General features: G+C 38.6%; 1 protein-coding gene across 6 annotated transcripts in view; it reads right to left on the bottom strand.

Annotated features, from left to right (window-relative positions):
- Window positions 1-18,860, bottom strand: part of MARK3 (microtubule affinity regulating kinase 3) — a 42,393-nt gene that overhangs the window by 18,548 nt on the left and 4,985 nt on the right. For all 6 annotated transcript variants that reach the window (XM_075193257.1, XM_075193252.1, XM_075193254.1 and 3 more), the window contains exons 3-9: window positions 17,336-17,389; window positions 9,748-9,796; window positions 8,232-8,297; window positions 5,362-5,432; window positions 3,628-3,684; window positions 2,935-3,171; window positions 1,838-1,957 (exon numbers count right to left, since the gene is read on the bottom strand). In XM_075193257.1, coding sequence (XP_075049358.1) covers window positions 1,838-1,957; window positions 2,935-3,171; window positions 3,628-3,684; window positions 5,362-5,432; window positions 8,232-8,297; window positions 9,748-9,796; window positions 17,336-17,389 — 654 coding nt within the window. The remainder of the gene's footprint in view (window positions 1-1,837; window positions 1,958-2,934; window positions 3,172-3,627; window positions 3,685-5,361; window positions 5,433-8,231; window positions 8,298-9,747; window positions 9,797-17,335; window positions 17,390-18,860) is intronic.

Below are 18,860 nucleotides of genomic sequence, written 5' to 3'. Positions count from 1 at the left end.
CACACAAAAATTAGCAACAAGAGCATGACACTATTTAGGCATATGATCTTCACAGTATACAGAGGCTGTTATTTTAGTGGCAGCTCATTTTATATTTGATCTAATACACGGTGATCATTAACAATTGGCTCAAACTGTTCGTTCCAACAAGAATCCCAGAGAGTGGTGTTTTGAATAGTGGACAACATCCAGTGAAGTCACTAGAGGACAAAGGATAATTTCGAACTTCTTTTCCTAAAATGTGTATAAAAGACCCACATGGGCCATTTTATAAAAGCAAAAAATCCCTGCTTGGTCTGTTTCTTTAGCAGAGCATCTAAGAGGTACCCTTACAGCAGTGTACAGGCGGTCGGGCACATGCTATACTCCAAATGTCAGACCCCCACCACTGTGACATCTTAAGGGGGTATTAAACCAAATGAAAATATAGTAAAAGAATTGTGTGAATCTTGCAGCACATTACTCCATTGTGCCCATTTGTCCGCCTCATGTGTACATAGCTGCACACCTACATTTAGCATTTGTTTTTTTTAACTGTCCATGAAAAATCAGTTTGTGCCTACTTTTGAGATTGTAGGAAAGCTTATAATGTGCATTTTAGAAGTGATACCATTACCACCTCCAGCTTACTATCACTGCAGGACATCCACCTTTTTACTTCACGCTTTAAACGCAGCTCAGTCGAGCCTCATTGGGGTCTAAAACCGAAGACTGAGGGGACATTGGACAGTCCTCACTGTATAGGTAACTATCATACATTTCAATATTTTTATGATATTGGCAGTAAATTGCTTTTCCAGATAAAGTGCACAGGATGTCCCAATTAAACTATAGGTCAAGGCCTATCGCCACCTACAAAAAAACCCCACAACTTTCATGCGGGACACAATACAGAGCACACAAGCACAGCTAGATTTTATTTGGAAAGGATAACTTCAATTCACCAAGGTCCTCATATCAGAAGACATGAAATTATGTACCCCAGAGGTTGTGCCATGTTTATTTGTGTATAAACAGGGACATTCTAGCAAAAATATACACAGCAACGGCAACTTACAAACCAGAAAAATGCAGTACAAATATATAGCGCGTACATAGTGAGGATAGTCCTGATTACAGCTAAACACAAGTTATATTTTTGGCAGCCCAATTTGATGTGATACTTTAGAGAACCTACCAAAAACATATTTATCTGTAACCATATGAAGACTTGTCCGTTAACAGAAACGGACAAGCAACAAGTCTGATGATCCACAGCAGTGACCACCAGTGACTCACTAGCCACATGCGTCTGCGGCCCTTTCATGTTGCAGTCTCTAAGCTTTGAAGCACCAGACTGTCCCGAGCACAGCAGGAGTCCATCCTGCTGCAATACACATGCACAGGAGGATCTTTGCTTCCTGTGATTAGGCAGATCGCAAATCAGCAATTGTTACTCTGGCTGCACTGTGCAGGCTTGTGAAGACAACCAAGTGCTGACCTGCACAGTACAGCTGGGAACTAACAGAAGTGAGGACTGCCCCAATCTCGGGCATCTCAGACACACTCCTGGTCCTACAGTTTGTGTACTCCAATTACTGGATCTAAGGAGCATGCGTGCAATAAAAGCCAGCCACAGCAGAACAGTTGAAGAAAAGATAAAGACCATTAAAGATAATATAAAGAGGAGGTGGTTTGTGCCCAGTAGCACCCGCTCTTTATTAATGGGTGTCAGTAAATTTGAGCGTGGAACATTTCTCCCCCCCCATCACTTTGAAAACATAACCTGGGTGACAGACTGTATATAAAGCTCTACTGCCCAGTCACTACATTGGCACGTGCCCATTAAAACACTTACCTCTAGAGTGCCTCTCTTGGTTGGGTTTAGCACCAGGAAACGCTTGAGAAGATTTTCACAGTCAGTTGACATGTAAAAGGGAATTCTGTATTTCCCTCTCAGCACCCGTTCCCTTAATTCCTAGAAAAAGGATTTTTACCAAGATCAGAAAATGGGACTTAAGAGACGGCATTCGACAGAATGAGTGCTTAAAATGTGTCCATCTGTTACATGCATGGAGCCAGTCATTTTTTTTTGGGCTGAGCCAATACTCAGATTATCAAAGTGCCTCATATTTAATCAAGTCCTATATACTGAACTGATGGGTTACCTTGATATGAAACTTGGCACAGCCCCTATAGTGCACCACAGAGCCGTACACCAAGTCACATAACAGAAGTAGGGGAAGTGTGAGAAACGGATTTTGTAAACAAGGAAGTAACTAGAGATTTTCTTTAAAGAACTTTGAACCTTTCAGAGTTTATCTTACTTTCCCTTTCATTACAATTGTCCTGTAACTAATATCATAGCTAACCGAGACCTTCAGCTATCCTGAGGAGTCAGACAATGTGGATAGTCACATGTCTGAACATTTATTTGGCATTTCCCAGAATATTACCCCTATAGAGGGCAAAACTAGAAGGACATCAAACATTTATTAGAGAAGTCTCTTGTATGACATTTCTTATGTCTGTGCATCAAGCTTGGAACTCTACTCTGGAACATTTACAACATGAGTGGCAATCACAACCTGAACACATGTAGAGAGATCAGGAAGGAGCATTAAGTGTATACTGCCTTTGGCAATAAGTCACAACTAACATATCACCAAGTCACCCAGTGTAAGCAAATATTTCCAGTTTAGTCTATTACCAATAAAATACAGCTCTCCCTCATTATACCTCTCCCACACATTTAATATCGATCTATTTCCTTACTGCCAGGTAGAATGCTGTATAAACACAATAGAAGGTATCAGCTTAACCCTATCTCCATCCTTAAAACGCCAACCCTGGCCCATATATCAATCTTAATGTACAGGTGACGTTCGACAAGCTAGTTCGTTTCACATGCCAGGGAGATCTATTAGCAGTATTTGGAAGACAAGTGAAACAGACCTTTAAATTTTGTCCATCGAAGGGTAAGGATCCACTGACAAGAGTGTAAAGAATAACCCCTAAGCTCCAGACATCCACCTCTGGACCGTCGTACTTCTTCCCTTGGAAAAGCTCCGGAGCAGCGTACGGGGGGCTGCCGCAGAAAGTGTCCAGTTTGTTGCCAACAATAAACTCGTTGCTAAATCCAAAGTCTGCTATTTTAATGTTCATATCTGCATCCAGTAGAAGGTTCTCTGCCTGTAAAAATGGAGAACATATAACCACAACAGTCTAATCTTAAAGCCGCTAATCAATAAACTGCTCTCCCCACTATACGCAGGTACATTTGTATTATTAGTCAGAAGGTTTTGGGACACATGAATAGAAGTGTATACTTGAATTACCACCTCAAGAAAATAAAGCCACAGAACCTGTTTCTAGATAACATACAAACCAGATATGTACTTTTGAGTGAGAAATTATGCTGTTTGCTCAGCAAAAGTAAATAATCAAAACAGACCCAACACAACTATTAGATAGCCTGCCAAGTGGTCAGCTGTTGAAAATGTTTACCATTCTCAGGCAATAACTTGGGGGGAGGACAGAGCAGTTTGAGAGGATATTTGAAGGCTAGAAACCAGTTATATAAAAGTTCCTCAGTGTAACAGTAAAAGAACGGTGGGGTTCAGTAACGAGTTGCATAGTTTTACTTACTTTAAGATCTCTATGAACAATGTGTTTCTGATGACAATACTGCACTGCAGATACAATCTGAGGGGGGAAAGAAAAAAAAAATTCAAGCTATTAACAATAATTAAAGCAGAACAGAGCCAAAATAGCGAATATTTAATAATGCCATGTAACAGTCATCTAATTATATTCATGCAAGTGATAGACAAGCATTGTATACTGACTTAAGGTGTCCATACACATTACCATTTTGGCAATTAGTCCATTTCAGGCTTGATTGGCAAATTGCAGCATGAATAGTTCAAAGACTTCTGACCGGGATTTACCATGTTAGTAGAGACTGTGGATGCAGCTGGACGAGAAACATCTAACCGTTTGCGCTCATCATCGAACCATGCCAATGGTGCCCTGCGGGACAGCCGGGATTTCAGATCCGGCCACACATGTATGTATAGTGAAATCTGATGGATCCAGCTGAGCAGTCTGTGTATGGCCACCTTAGCACACGCTCAAAGGGATATGCCATGGGGTCTAAATGTGCAGTGTATGCGTGTACACTGCTGCTTTATATTCCATGGTAATTGAATTATATAAAAAGCCAGCTGTAGCATACATTGCTGTAACAGAGTACATTATTTATGCCACCACTTTGACGTATTGATTTTAATTACTTTCGTTTTTACTTTTGCCCTTTGTCCCAGATGGTTTAACAACCTGTCGTCACCAGGTTTCACAGGAGCACTTTGAATATAGTGACATGATGAAGGACAGCACGGACTGGCTTCAGGTTCACAATGTGAAAGCATTTTAGTAGATTTAGTAATCATGCCTGTGACTTGTTTCCAGAAAGATTAACTACCATATACATTTGACCTGTAGATTCCCGATAGACTAGTATATTTGTCAATAAAATCGCCCAACCCCATCTGCTTTCCTTTACATCCCTCCGCTAATAACAGAGGGTCGGAGACCGCTCCCCTTTAGCTTCCGGCAGTCTACTCCCACATAGGACCTATGTATGTCAGCCCTCCTCCCCCAGCACATAACTATACAAACTGTAAACAAGGCAGGCTATTTACACCTGAAGTTTCATTAGACAAACATCAGATTCATTATATGACAGATAGGGATCATGTGCAGGAGCGGATGGTTTACCCCAGCAATCAAATGGAAACCATCTCTTAACTTGCTACAGCTCATACTAGGAGATGTCACTTGTCAAGAAAAGAAGTGTTGAAGGGGGTGCTGTGAACCAAGTGTATTATCATTACAGGTGCATCTCTATGACTTAAATATTACTGGCAATTTGGAATCTATAAAGCAGACCTCACAAGGAGCAACATGATCAGGCAGGAAATAAACTATAATCAGCCACACACACACACACACACACACACACACACACACACACACACACAATGTGAGGCACAGCTGGCCAGAAACAAGCCAAATAGTCAGCCATCTAGGCACATCTGTGGGCAGCTTACAGTGCAATTGTCTCACACACAAGTAATGGAGGTGGCTGGATTAACAATAATGTTGCACATCCATTCACTAAGAAATGTTTTGTTTGTTTTCACTTTTAAACACTAGGAGAAGAAATTAAAAAAATAAATAAATAAAAAATGCAGTAGCTAAATAAGACAATTCATTACTATAAACACAAAACAAAACTGGAAATGAGGATAACAAATTTCTTGCAAAATATATCCAGGAACAGTTTGGAGCTTTTCAAGGAAATAATACCACATTACACACCTGCCGGAATTTGGCTCTGGCTTCCTTTTCCTTCATTCTTCCATGTGCAACCAAATAGTCAAACACTTCCCCTACAGAGGAAACCATGAGGAAAGGAGAAAGATGAAATGAGAGAGGATGATCTTATCCAATACTGAAACACAGCACATAAGTTACCAGCCCTCACCCACCCAACAAGCATCAGAAAAAAAACTACATAGTTTGTGTAAACAAAATAAAGCAATTAAACAAGTTACACTACTAACATAAGAGGGGATATTTACTATAAATATGCTATAGAGAGTTTCTGTTGAGTAAAACAGAGACATCGCCAGATTTTCCAGGTGTAACATCGTAAACACAAACATTGCTAAGTTGGGCTAAGTCTGGCATTTCCTACAACATGAAATTTAAAACTGAATGAGGCGTTTTAGTGAACAATACGAACTACTACGTCCCATTCAAAAACTAGACTCCGATCACGGACAATCGTCGGAATGATTGAAAAAATTCTGTTCAACAATGATCTCTATCCATCCTGATGGAAAATGGGTAAGATGGCAAATAATGGGTGAAAAAGTACAGTGTAAAGCTGGTAGAGACTTACACAGAGACATTTATCTGCGATTAGAGCTGTCAGTCTACTACAACAAGGGCGTTAATACTAATTTGAGCTTTCATTTACATTTAAGAAAAAGCTTGAGTTGTTATTAACCATTAGAGAAGTTTGTGCTGATGAGTGGTGAAAATTTCAGAACAAATCTATTTTGATTTCATGATGTAAGAACTTAAAACGTGTAGAAATGTCATACAGGTGTAAAGGCTTTCTTTGTATACAGTGGCAATAAAAACCCCAAAATAAAGTAGGTTTGGAGGGCACGCTATACTTACATGACTGCAATATTACTTTGAGGATGTCGGCGCAAACATTGAAAAGTACAACAAAACAATGGTATACGTCAAATAGTACTAGGACCAAAAAAAAAAGTGTTTTCTCGCACTGCAGACAGTTACTGGGCCCAGTAACAGAAGGTAAGACTCTAGAGCCGCATGTCTGCCATTTAGCTGACCCCTGTAGTGTAACAGGGTGAAGATTGCAGTTATTATATAATATGGTTATGGAGCACCGGACAAACTACGCACTGAATCACAGTGCCCATCAAATTATACAAGATAATGACTTTACATGTAAGCTGTGCTCTACCATATTAGCAGTTCCCTGTGCAATGACCTTTACAAATGCCATCCTCAGTCCAAAAGGCGTCAGGTATTATTACATAGTGTGCATCGGCCAAAAAAGGCAGGTCCTCTTTAAATAAACACACACCGTGGCTCATATCTAGCACATAAACACTGACCATGAAACAGAACAATCTATAGTGTGTAAGGCAATGATAAAGCAGAACAGTTGAACAACAACTGACTTTAAAGAACAGATTTCCAAACAGACTAAACAAAATAAGAACCCCTGCTGCAAACTATGTAACGTTCTCCTTCAGTTAACACCAGCCAAAGCAGCCTTCATAGGAAAAAAAAATAACTGGTTTGTAAAGTTGAGATCATTCAGCTACAACTTTTCGACCAATGAAACAAGTCCTTAATAAGAACATCTGAGGTTACGCCAGAAAAGCTCAACTTGCAGAACATGAACTCTCGCTCTGGCACTTTCCTCTGTAAAATAAACTTCTCTCTACTTCGTTAACACCGCTGACCACAGTCGCACAGCACTGCTGCCAAAACACTAACACTTGTTCTAAGATGACATTTTAAAAAGGGGCAGAGTATTTATTACCACAGAGCACCAAAAGGAAATAAAGTGGCTGCCTGTTGAAATAAACAGTGTTTTGTAGAATCCTGACAGAACACACCAGATGCACTTTTGGTAGTTGTGAAAAAATATAGAGCCTGAATCAGTGGCCAACTGACCCAAAAGACACAGCAATCAATGTTTACATTATGGTCACCAAGTCACTGGACTAAGCAGTAACCGGCCATTAATACTTATCGGGGGACCACTCTGCTTCCATTATCCATCAGTATGTGGTTTCTAACCAGTCTCCATTCCGTTTCTCATAATGCCCATGTCACATGCTGTCCTGTCCCCACTACAAACCATAAGGCGGACAGGTCAGTGTCTCCCGATAGTTTGGAAAAACATTCGTACATTGGTGTGAACATTGGCTGTACGTAGTCTTGCCCAATCAGATCTTCAGAGTGCGATTATGGGGTATATTTACTAAGCGGCAGTTTGCCGTCATTTTTTAAAACAGCAATTTTATTAAAGAAAAAGTCCAAAGGGTTTTGTCTTTAATAAAATTGCAGTTTTAAAAACGGCAAACTTCCACTTAGTAAATATAACCCCAGGTCTCCAACACGAACGCACACAGCCAGTGTTCACAAATGTGCTACACCCAACGACTCCAAGTGCACAAATTTAATTTGTGTGCTGTCTTGGTATATATCCCAAAATACTTGTACTACCAAATAACAGACATGCTGGAAGCACTTCATTACCCTTTGTATTTGTCAGACAAACATTAAAGATAAATGTATAACATTACTATAACGTTAGACTCTAAAAGGTGATATTCAGCTTGCCTAGAGAGCCATTGTTTTTATTTCCCATAACCCCTCATCCCCACTTGCCAATCTAACTTCCGTGTGATTGAAGGGGTTAAGGAAAATATTTAAGGTTAGGTTAAATACATTTCAACGAATTTTCACACTAGAATGCCAATTAAAAAGCAAAAAACAAAAACAACAACCCACAATGCACAAGCAAATTGTAACTGCATACAAACATCTGCTGACACTAGATGCATCATACACACGGTCATTCCAGTGAATGTCAGGGAAACAGGCCATAGCTATGAAGTCGCAATGCCACTTACCTCCACTTGCATATTCCATTATTAAGTAGAGTGTTTTTTCTGTTTCAATGACTTCAAATAATTTAACTACAAGGGAAAGAATCAAAATATGTTCAACACTGTTGCTGTATTTTTTCCTATTGTTCTTGTACACTAATTCTAAAAAGTTGTGCAATATAAGTCAAGCATTACCAAACTGTTCACAAGAAGAATATTAGAATCGTGTTATCTGTACTTCTATCCAGGTTTACATATATAGTATGGAGAAAACCAGAACATGTTTGACTACAGAAATACAGGACACAAAGCAAAACTCCGCAGCATCCGGGGGCTTAACAAGAAGTTAGGGAAATTATGACTAAGGGTTTTAATTAATCCCCTGTGCCACTAGAATGGGATTTCCAGGAAACGCTGTACACACATGTAACGTCAGCTCAGAAATACCATAAAGGCAGAGTGTTTATAACTGCATGGTGCTGTTGAACTTCAGCCTATGCAGATGTACACTCTATAGAGTTAACCAATTTACTTACAAAGTATTTTACCAGGAAGAAATACATTAAGAGTCACTGCTCTTTTTTAAGTATGTCCTGGATACATTATAAACAGTTGTGACCCAATTACAGACAAAAGACATTCAGCACGCCAATTACAAGCATGTAATTAATAGAAATGACAGCAGCTTGGTTAAGATCTCAAAAAGGTGGCAGATTGAAGAGACTCAGGTGGGTCATCCCAGAGGGGAAGGAAGGTTCAGCCTATAAACATGCAAGTATCCTATGACTATCAAAAGATCTTTAAAAAGGATATTTTCATTGAGTGATTGTTCACACAAGAGAATTATGCAAATCAGCTAAACTTAATACATCAAGCAAGATGAGATCATCTATGATTGTTCCATCTACACAACGATATTCGGGTTTTTAACTACTTGACAATCAAAATTTTCAAACTTAGACTATCAGTTTTGAGCCAACTATCAAATTAGGACCTTTCTATGAAGATATGTGCCCCCATACACAGTGGTAATTGTAAAATTGCATCTAAACTTGTTTGCTTTGTGAGAAAATCCTGTTTGTAGGTTGTTAATGAAAACATTTAAATTAAATGGGCACTAAACAAAATTCTGTTATGACAACACAAACAAACTGAACAGAAAAACAAGGATAAGAGTCCTTGAATATACCCCAAAACAAGCCTTGGCAAAGACACTAGTCAGGTATTTAATGTGGGACTGTTAACATTAACAAGCCATGTGACCATATGAACAAAGGCTGACAATAATTGGGCTCTCCGGAGCTAGTTTGTGAAATAAAGAACCCATATAATAAGAAAGTTCACACAATGACGGTCCCAGAAAGCCAACTTTATATATGAAATGGTAACCTTTGTGCAATTTATAAGAACTTCAAGAGTCACAATTAATGACATTATAGAACAAGCAATACTTCACTTGATGCAAGTCGTAGCTACAAATTTAAAACATTCTAACAGATTACCAAGTAACTGGGCAAAAATAAATATACACAATATTTACCTATATTAGGATGATTTAATATCTTCATTATTCGTACTTCCCTGAGAAGCTGGCAGGAGAAACAAAATTTGTTAAAATACGTAGATGCAATGAAAATGGTAAACACAATGCAGTGTTTAAAATATGTTGTTATTTGTGTAACTGAACGATCCCATTTTGGTAGAATCATAACTGAATAAATAATATTGAAGTAAAAGTGCACAAATAAGTTGAAGTCAACATATGTATACAATACACAGATATTGTACCTGGGGGCTAAAAGAGGATGATTGATCTTTATTGGGGTGATTACATTTTGGAATGCAGAACATATTTAAGCGCAGTGAAAATGAGCAGCCCAAGGTAACCTCTCCCAAGTCATTTGGGTCAGGTATCAAAGGCAATTCAATGGACACACATTCCAATCACTGCTTCTGCTTAAACAGGGCGTCCACGGCTAAACTACTATTACAGAATAAGTGTAAGGAATTAACAAGGGGATGAATAGCAGGCACATTTTATAAAAGATAGAAGAAAGTTTGAAAATAATTGGGTATATTTTAGGAATAATCTTTAAAAAACTGTGGAAAAATCCTTAAACAAAACTCCACAAGTATCAAGTGTTTAGGATATTGAAACTAATACAGACTTTACAAAATACATTCATACAAATACATGGAATAAAAGGCCATTTGTATACTTAAAAAGTGTGGATGTGAAATACCAAATATGTAGTCATTTATAGTAAATATTAAACCACTGACTCAAATGCATTCTCAACTTTATGCCAAGTAGTGATTACAGCCACTCATTCATTTTTAATACCAAAATATTGTGGAAATCCAAAAAGTCTATGAACAAGACCAGACCATGTGGGGAAATGTACTGAATCTCATTCAACTAGAATAGTGAACTGGAAAGAGACAAAGTCCCTATGTGTTCATCACATCTAACAAGCATTACATTCTGTCAGACTGGAAGGAAACAAGTCTTACAACAACAGACGACAAACACATTGTGAAAGAACTGACTAACCAGACTATTAGGTCCTACATTTAGAACAAAAATAATCTCCATTAAGTGTCAGTTGATGGATTCAAGATTTAAATTATAAATGGGATCCAGAGCTTCCTACTCCACCCGGGCAGTGCGAGAGCCTACAGTGTACATCGGGTTATGACGTGATAGCAGAGGAAGCCAGCTTCAGTGAATACGATTTTTTTCTGCAGACACATAAATAAACACAGGAAGCTAACCCCAAGAGGTTTATCCTCAGCATATTAGTAAGGCTTATAAATAATAATACACACAGGTCAATTAAAGATTTGAACTGAACAATGATCCAACAGGTGTCCGGTTACCACAAGATGTTGACCAGACAGCCTTATAATAAAGTTGGATTCAATTTTAAGACTATGCTGGAAATGCTGTATACAAATATTTGCTTAAAGTGGACCTATCACTTACACACAGTGGGTGCAGCTATTTTGTGGACTGAATTATTCACTAGTAATGAACATAGTGCTTGTTCCTAGTGAACCAACAGGCTTCATTCTCATGAACATTGATTCTGCCCACGGAAGAGCAGCCTCCACTGTAAAGTAGGCAACGGGTCTGCTAAAGCAAGCAAACATTTCCCCTGACAATTTGATCACCACTACACTGGAGTTTGGGGGCGGATAGATCTGGACCAGCAGGCACTATAGCAGTTGCCTGCTCAGGTATGGACTACTTAATATACAGTGAAATAATGTAATCTGTGCAGATTTAATGTCTGTTTTGTTATAGATTTGTAGACAACGTGAAAATGTATATGGCTATTTCTACTAATCACTATTGTGTAACCACAAGGGGAAAAAAAATCGTAGTATAGAAAGCACAGATACTTCTGTTACTAATCTATACACTGCGATTGCTTTGCATAATTAGATGCCATTTATGAGTCGAAACACAATGCTTACATTGTAACGTGTATATAAATATGTATTACAGCTATCCATTGCTCAATGCAATCTGTTCCATCAAACAATGCCATGGTGAGCCACAGATCAGGTCCCATGGCCGAGACTGGCTGTATACAGACAAGACACATAGTAGACCTGGAATTAAATCACTTAATGTTCTGGAGTTCATTAGAAACCCACATTACAGTTCAAGAAATACAGTGATCAATTCACATTCTGCAGGTCAGTCATGCCGCCAGTACCTACTGATTGACTTCATACACATGAATATCAACCCAAAACATGGCTGACAGTAATGGGTGCTTGTTAGAGACGGTACTAGTGTAAGTGTGGCAGACCCCTTGGATGAAAGGACCAAGGTATTATAACCAGGTATAAGAGTGCTCTGAAAGGAGTGGCGTGTTTGATTCTAGTACAGCAGTGATTCCCGACTAGCATGACTGGAGGAATAACTGGTGTTTCATGACACCAGCCTGGATGCCTCAAGATTCTATTAGTAACATGAAAATATTTAGGTGAATATATGAAGTTGGAGTATGAAATTTTACTGTAAGATAAGCATTTACTAATTCAGCCTCAGTAGTACTTAATGTTAACTACAGTAATAAGGAGAAAATGATTGTGTACCCCAAAAAAATAATGTGGCATCTGTCGACAAGTGTGTCACAACACACCAACTTTTTTTTTTTATCTTTGATTACAGCGTACTACTACTTTATTTTTAAAAATAGACAGTCCAAACTCAGTGAACATTTTAGATATTTAAATGTAACTACCAATTTATGTTAAACCATTGGTGTTTTTAACATGCTTGAAATTCAAATAAACGCATCCTCTGCCTTGGGGTAGGGGGGAAGGGGGCGGTGGTGAGTATTCATGCCTACCACCGCCACTGGTGTAAATGTGGGACTGAATAGCATACATATATTCACATATTGTAAAGTTAGACTGCAGTCTTAAATTGCTCTGCGCATACTCAGGAAGTGGCTGCGTCAGATTTGAGAGATTCTGCCAGGTAAGCCTGTTCTAATGTAGGCTGTATGTGATGGATGCATGGTGTAAATGAGGGACATAAGTTACTGATGCAGACCTGCATATATGCTTTGCAGCTTAGTACCAGTCTACAACTATTCTTTTTTAATGACTGACGCACTTCTGCATCAGCCACATTTACAGTGTTACAAGTATAAGCAACATGCAATGCTTTACTTTTTGAGCTTTTTGCCATAAAACATCCTTCTACCCGTAACGTCTGTGGCTGTGTACAGCACAGTTAACTTTTTAGCTTAGATTACAAAAATGTTATGGGTTTAAATCGCAACTAAACCTACAATACATTATGAGTCACTAGGTTAATCTTGGTCTCTAGACCATGCCTTTAGGATTGCAGGGTTTATCTCCGGTGCTAATTCCAAAGCGTCTTTTTCATATTAAACAATGATCTAGTGTCTGCTTGCAGGAATGGTTGCTGTATGCCAGATCCTCGCCAGTGAATCATCTCATCCTGCCTACATTGGTAGTTGCCAAATCACCTTCTGTTTCCTCACTTGGCTTAAAACATGATTAGCAGCTAAAGAGCATTTACATGTCTTCTAAGGCTGTGTCCTCGAAGTGCTAACACAAGATATACAGTAAACAAATACAGCTAATGTTAAAGGTAGGCAGTTACATCCAAATGTGTGCATTAAAAGATGAAATGGATAGTATGGCAGCTGCAAACACATGACTAAAAATAACCACCACTAGGTGTTTCTCTAATTTATTCACAAAGGAGAGGAAATCAAGTATTAGAAAAAAATACACTAACCGACAGCTTTGTGACTGTTCCACTGTGAAAAATATGTTAACTATGTAGTAAAATAAGATTAAAGTTTCCCCATGCCTACATGCAATGGAGGCAGCCATTGTTGGCTGGGCGTTTAATTGGAATAAGGCCAACAAAAGGATTAGGAGCTAGTGGCAACTGTGGCCCCTATGCCCAGTATTGCTGGGATACCGGTAACTCATGACGGAAAATCTGTATAATCAGGATTATTGGTTTACCACACAAAATTACTGCACCCACTATACACACACACACACACACACAATCATACACACACACACATATATATACACACACACAAAAAACTTTTAATGGATGACCGAACACGAAACCATAATCTGTGCAAAATGTCCGACAAAACATGCAACCTTTTTCTTCTAAAAAAAATGACATGTTACAAAGACCAGAAGTGTCCAATTGATCTAAATCTTGATTTTCCACATTACCTCACTTCCTCCAATAACCAGTGTTCTTTCAAACTGCTCGGTCAGGGAAATTAGATGGTCATCTTATAAAATATTAAAGAGACAATAAAGGAAGATTGCAATCTGCAGATGATTGCCTGCACTTTTATTCCCAAATGTAACGTAAAAGCTTCATGCGCTTGATTTTTCTTTTCCACTGGTAAGTTAGTGGCAATATAATTCTCCACATCCTAATTTTCAGTGCTGTAACTGCATTGGCAGTAAAGACCAATAATTATGCAGATAAATGTAAACACAACTCAGATTTCCTGGTGACAGTAAACAGTTGTTTGAAAACAGGGAAGATGATTTGTTTGCAAACTACAAAGGGACATCTACACTAAGTATTTGAGTATCACAGATTGTCGTTTTCAAGACACCTGAAATTCTCAGGAACATGGCCACTAGTGTCCATTTAGTAGTTAGGAACTTTTATTTGCAAGTGTAGCATCAATGGTTGGTTCATAGCCGTAAAACAAGCAGATAAAAGGATCTAAAAAATGTTGTTTCTAATTATGTGTTTACCAAGCAGCCATTCAATATGTTGCCATCACAAACAAAAGGCTTTAAGCACAGCAAGAAACCACCCCACTGCCACCATTAACAGAACTTTTAGGGAACAGCTCATGCAGGATCTGGCTTGTAACTTAGGACCATTCCAACAGGAAACTGCTTTGCCCTGTACCAAACACTACAGAAACATGAGCTTAATCCAGGGCATTGCTGACTGAGCAGAATACAGCAGCATTAATTAACAGCAATCGCTCTGTAACGAGTCACAGGGGTGTGCAGATTTGATTAGACACCACATGATACTCTGTAATTTCCACAAACCTACAATATAGGACGTTAGGCAACGCAACTAGCAGTCAGGTGACAAGACAGATAGTCTTCCAGGCTCCAGCACGGCATACATTACATTGTCCACCATTTAAAAACCATTTAAAAAGGGAAAATGTGCCATTCATAAGAAAGGCTGATTTTCACTTTACATGTCTAAATGTTCATAGAAACACATGGACCCTGCATTTAGTAAGAGTGAGAGCTTCCATCCCGCTTGTCTCACTGATGAAAAATTAGATTATCCATGGAGCAGTACCAATCAATCAGGTTAATCATGTCACAGTAACATGTCATTAAGAAACAAAACCTTTAGAAACCTGGCATCTCAGACACAGAAGTAATCTATATATTGTTTTTAAGAATGTGTTATGCTGAGGATACGTTCCCCACAAGCAGGAAGGATGGTAAAATGTAAAGACTGCTTTAGATACCAGACTCATTCAATTTTAAGTTGAGAAGTTCAGACTCGGCAAGCTCGATGGAAGATAAATGTCCTAGGGTCTATGGCACGATGGCATGAACAGGACTTTTGTCTGAGTGGCATTCCTATCCCCATCCCCCATTCTTGCAGATTATGTGGCCGATAGCAGGATAACAGGAGCAGGGAGGAAACTGCTGCTTATGGGAAATGTTCTTCCTACCTTCCTTTATGGGGATGGGAAAGACAGCTGACTGTTGACCCCACACTGACTACTGTTATGTGCAACAGTAGATGTCTGGACAACAGGTACAAGAATAAAAAAAAAACAGCAAAACTTGAATTCACTTACATGATTAGAAAGTTTAACTTTGCAAGTCACAAATAATGGCATGACGATCAGGTTCACACTGATAACGCTGCTGAGAAATAGTCACCATCTGTTACACTGCTGTGTTTGGAATTGTGTCATTTTATTAAATGCTCAGCCTCATAAACATTGCAGAATTATAGCTGAGAACTTCATACAATCCAGACTGAACCACGCAGTAGCCACATAATCAATAAGGATGTTATAGTGCACCAGGGGGACTACATAGACATCGCCTTTCCTATCTCTACAAGCGTCATAGTAAGAGCGTCTGCTCCTCGGCTTAAAAAACCAAAGAAACAAAACAGGGATTCTTCAAAACTGCCAATTAATGATGCTGTAGGATTTTAAAATTTGGAAACAGATTTCAGTGTCTTGTACCCTCTACAAAAAGAAGAGAGTCAATCTTAGTTGTTGGTTTTTCATTTTCTTAGTGTGTAGGAGAGTTAGGTCTGACACAGCCTTGCACAGCAGTTAAATCTGTCTCCTTTGATAGCTGAAAACCCAATGAGTTGCTTGATTACATGACGGCATTACCAGCTCTCCTGATTTGAGGAACAAACTGCAAAGTTATTTTGCCTATAATTTCCACCGAATGTGTTTGCTACTGACTTGCCAATATCAGGATTAGTTGATTTATCAGAGTAAATGTTACAAGAGAATAGGAGAGGTGTTACACTTCCAAAGGAGACTGAATAATCGATTCACATAGGTCACCACGGCTAAACAGTTGCTACTTTGCATTGATTTAAATTATGTCTATTAATATGCCCATATGATTGCTAATTTGTAAGGAGTTACAGAACTCCACAGCGCAGATGTGACATCTAATACAAAACACAAAGCGTACATAAAAAGAGTACACATGACGCGGTCTGAGAATATGCAGTTGTGAGACAGAGGGTAGAGAGGGCCCCTATACATGTGAAAGCTCAAACTAAAGGATAAAGATCATGGGCCCCATACACACAATAGAATCAGCCACTTTGTAGGCTAAACTTATTCCTTCAATTAAATCACTTGGAGTCTGTGAAATCGCTGTGGCATACCAGGATTAATATTCATGAGTTACCGATTCCTAATGACTTGATGATAGGTTACATTCGCAGGGATATTGGCTCTACCCACAAAATACCCGCTTCCATAGTGTATGGGTGACAGGTGTCTTTAAAACATCTGAAACTTAAGTCCATTCACAATGCACAAAGAGTGCTGCCCACAGACACTATTTACCAGGAACCGTGTCAGCAACGCAAGATCGGAAACTGGATTCCCTGCTTCGTTACTGTCAGTGACAAAATAATGAATGAAATTACAGTTAAAAGACAAGTTCCCTTACATAAGAGCTACCAATAACAACATTCACAGATCGGCTTCCCATATCGCACAAAACTTATGTTTGAGATTGTATTTGTTTGCTATGAAGCCTCTGTGGTAGCAGACTTTTCACAGACACCCTCTATCCACCAAGACAAACTACTAAAATCATAAGTTTAATGTCGACCTTTTCAGTTCTGATGAGGTCCTGAAAACTTGACAGCTCTTTATCTGTGTTATTAGCATCTGTTATACAATAACTTGTGTTTATTTGTCCTTCAATTTGCAGACGGAAGTCACAATGTAAAAGTCACCTTGCTCTGTGTTACGCAAGACAATGCAGCTATTCTAGAGAATACATGAGCCAGCTTGTAAGCAGATACTACTATATACAGACTGGAAGCTTACCTTTTGCAGACTAGTTGGATTTAACTGGGTTTTATCAATTATTTTTATTGCCACCTAAAAAAAAATTATAAAAAAAATAAGTCTTTGTTTGACATTGTGTAGAACTGAACATACAATGATCAGGCAGAGATATGGATTCTGTAAACAAGGTGCTCCTGAAAATTAGCAAACGTTTCCTGGGAATGTAACGGGATACCACAACAATTAGCAGGGCACACAATGACATTTCCCAGAACACAGTGTTATTGAGATGTTCTTCAAAGCAAATGACAGTAAAAGTATAGGTACTGAAATAGACAAAGGTTTGTGTATCAGGGGACATACAGTGGTTCTGTAACAATCCCTGAACTATGTTGTTGACAGCCAAGACAAAATATCGTAGCCGGATCATTAATAATGATTTGCTTCCCATGCAATAACATTACTCAGTTGTCTGAGGAACGGTCTGGTCTTCAAATGTAATCTGCGAGGGTCACTTTCTTTCTACTGCTGTATTTTTTACATGAATGAATGGGTAATAATGACAAGCTTTCCTAAATGCAGACCAAGTATAAAACATTTTTTCAGCATTTGTACATTGAAGACATGTTCAAACAAAACGGTGCTTTAATAAATTAGAATGAATGGCGCTCTTGACAAATTCATTACACCAACAATAGTCCCCCAACAAGAAACAGTAGACATCCTACCAGCAATATCAATAGACTGCTTTAGTCAAAGTTCCCCAGGATGAGGTGTCCTGAAAAGTGACCACTAAGTTGTAGTGGGAAGTTGGACACTTAAAAACAAAATGCCTGGGGTGCCTGCTTGTTTGCAGTGTATAATGAATATACGTATTTATTGTTCTGGCACAATCTAAAATATTTCAGCATAGTATCTACAACTCAAAGGAATAATTCCTGATACTTTTAATAAAGGCCACAACTATGGTTACAAACATTGCTAATGAAGGGGAGATCTTCAAAATCTTTCAAATTGCAGCAACAGTGTGTTTTCTAGAACAGGTGACTTCAGACAGATTTCAAGCATCAGGATTAATTTTAGTAAGTTAAGATGCTCAAGGCAACATCGTTATGTTGAGTAACCCTACAATGAATATATAGACAAGACTGATGTTGGCTGGTGTTATTTCTCATTTAAGTAAAAAAATAAACCACACTTAAATTCAGGATGAGACAATTTTATCCTACTCTGTAGAATAACCATATAAAATTGAACTTACTTTTGAGTAAGACAATATACCAGTGTAAATGGGATATTAAACTAGTCTCTCCATTGCAATGCATAATTACATTACACTCTAAAGCACTTTTCAAAAGGATGATGTGATGTTAACACCAGTAAAGGAGGCAATCCCAGTCTACCCATTATCGTTTACTGCAAACAAGCTCATTGTGAATTGGAGCAAATATAACATAGGGATTTAAAATGGAGTGCTTTAGTGACTCCACAGTAAGGGCTAAAAATGATACACATGCTTTAATGACATTCCAGCACACGCCAACATGAAATATGCATGCTCTCT

The sequence above is a fragment of the Mixophyes fleayi genome, chromosome 12, assembly GCF_038048845.1.
Source record: "Mixophyes fleayi isolate aMixFle1 chromosome 12, aMixFle1.hap1, whole genome shotgun sequence".
Taxonomy (NCBI): Eukaryota; Metazoa; Chordata; class Amphibia; order Anura; family Limnodynastidae; genus Mixophyes; species Mixophyes fleayi.
Note: the sequence above shows the minus strand (reverse complement) of the source record. Positions and strands in the feature narration are given on the sequence as shown.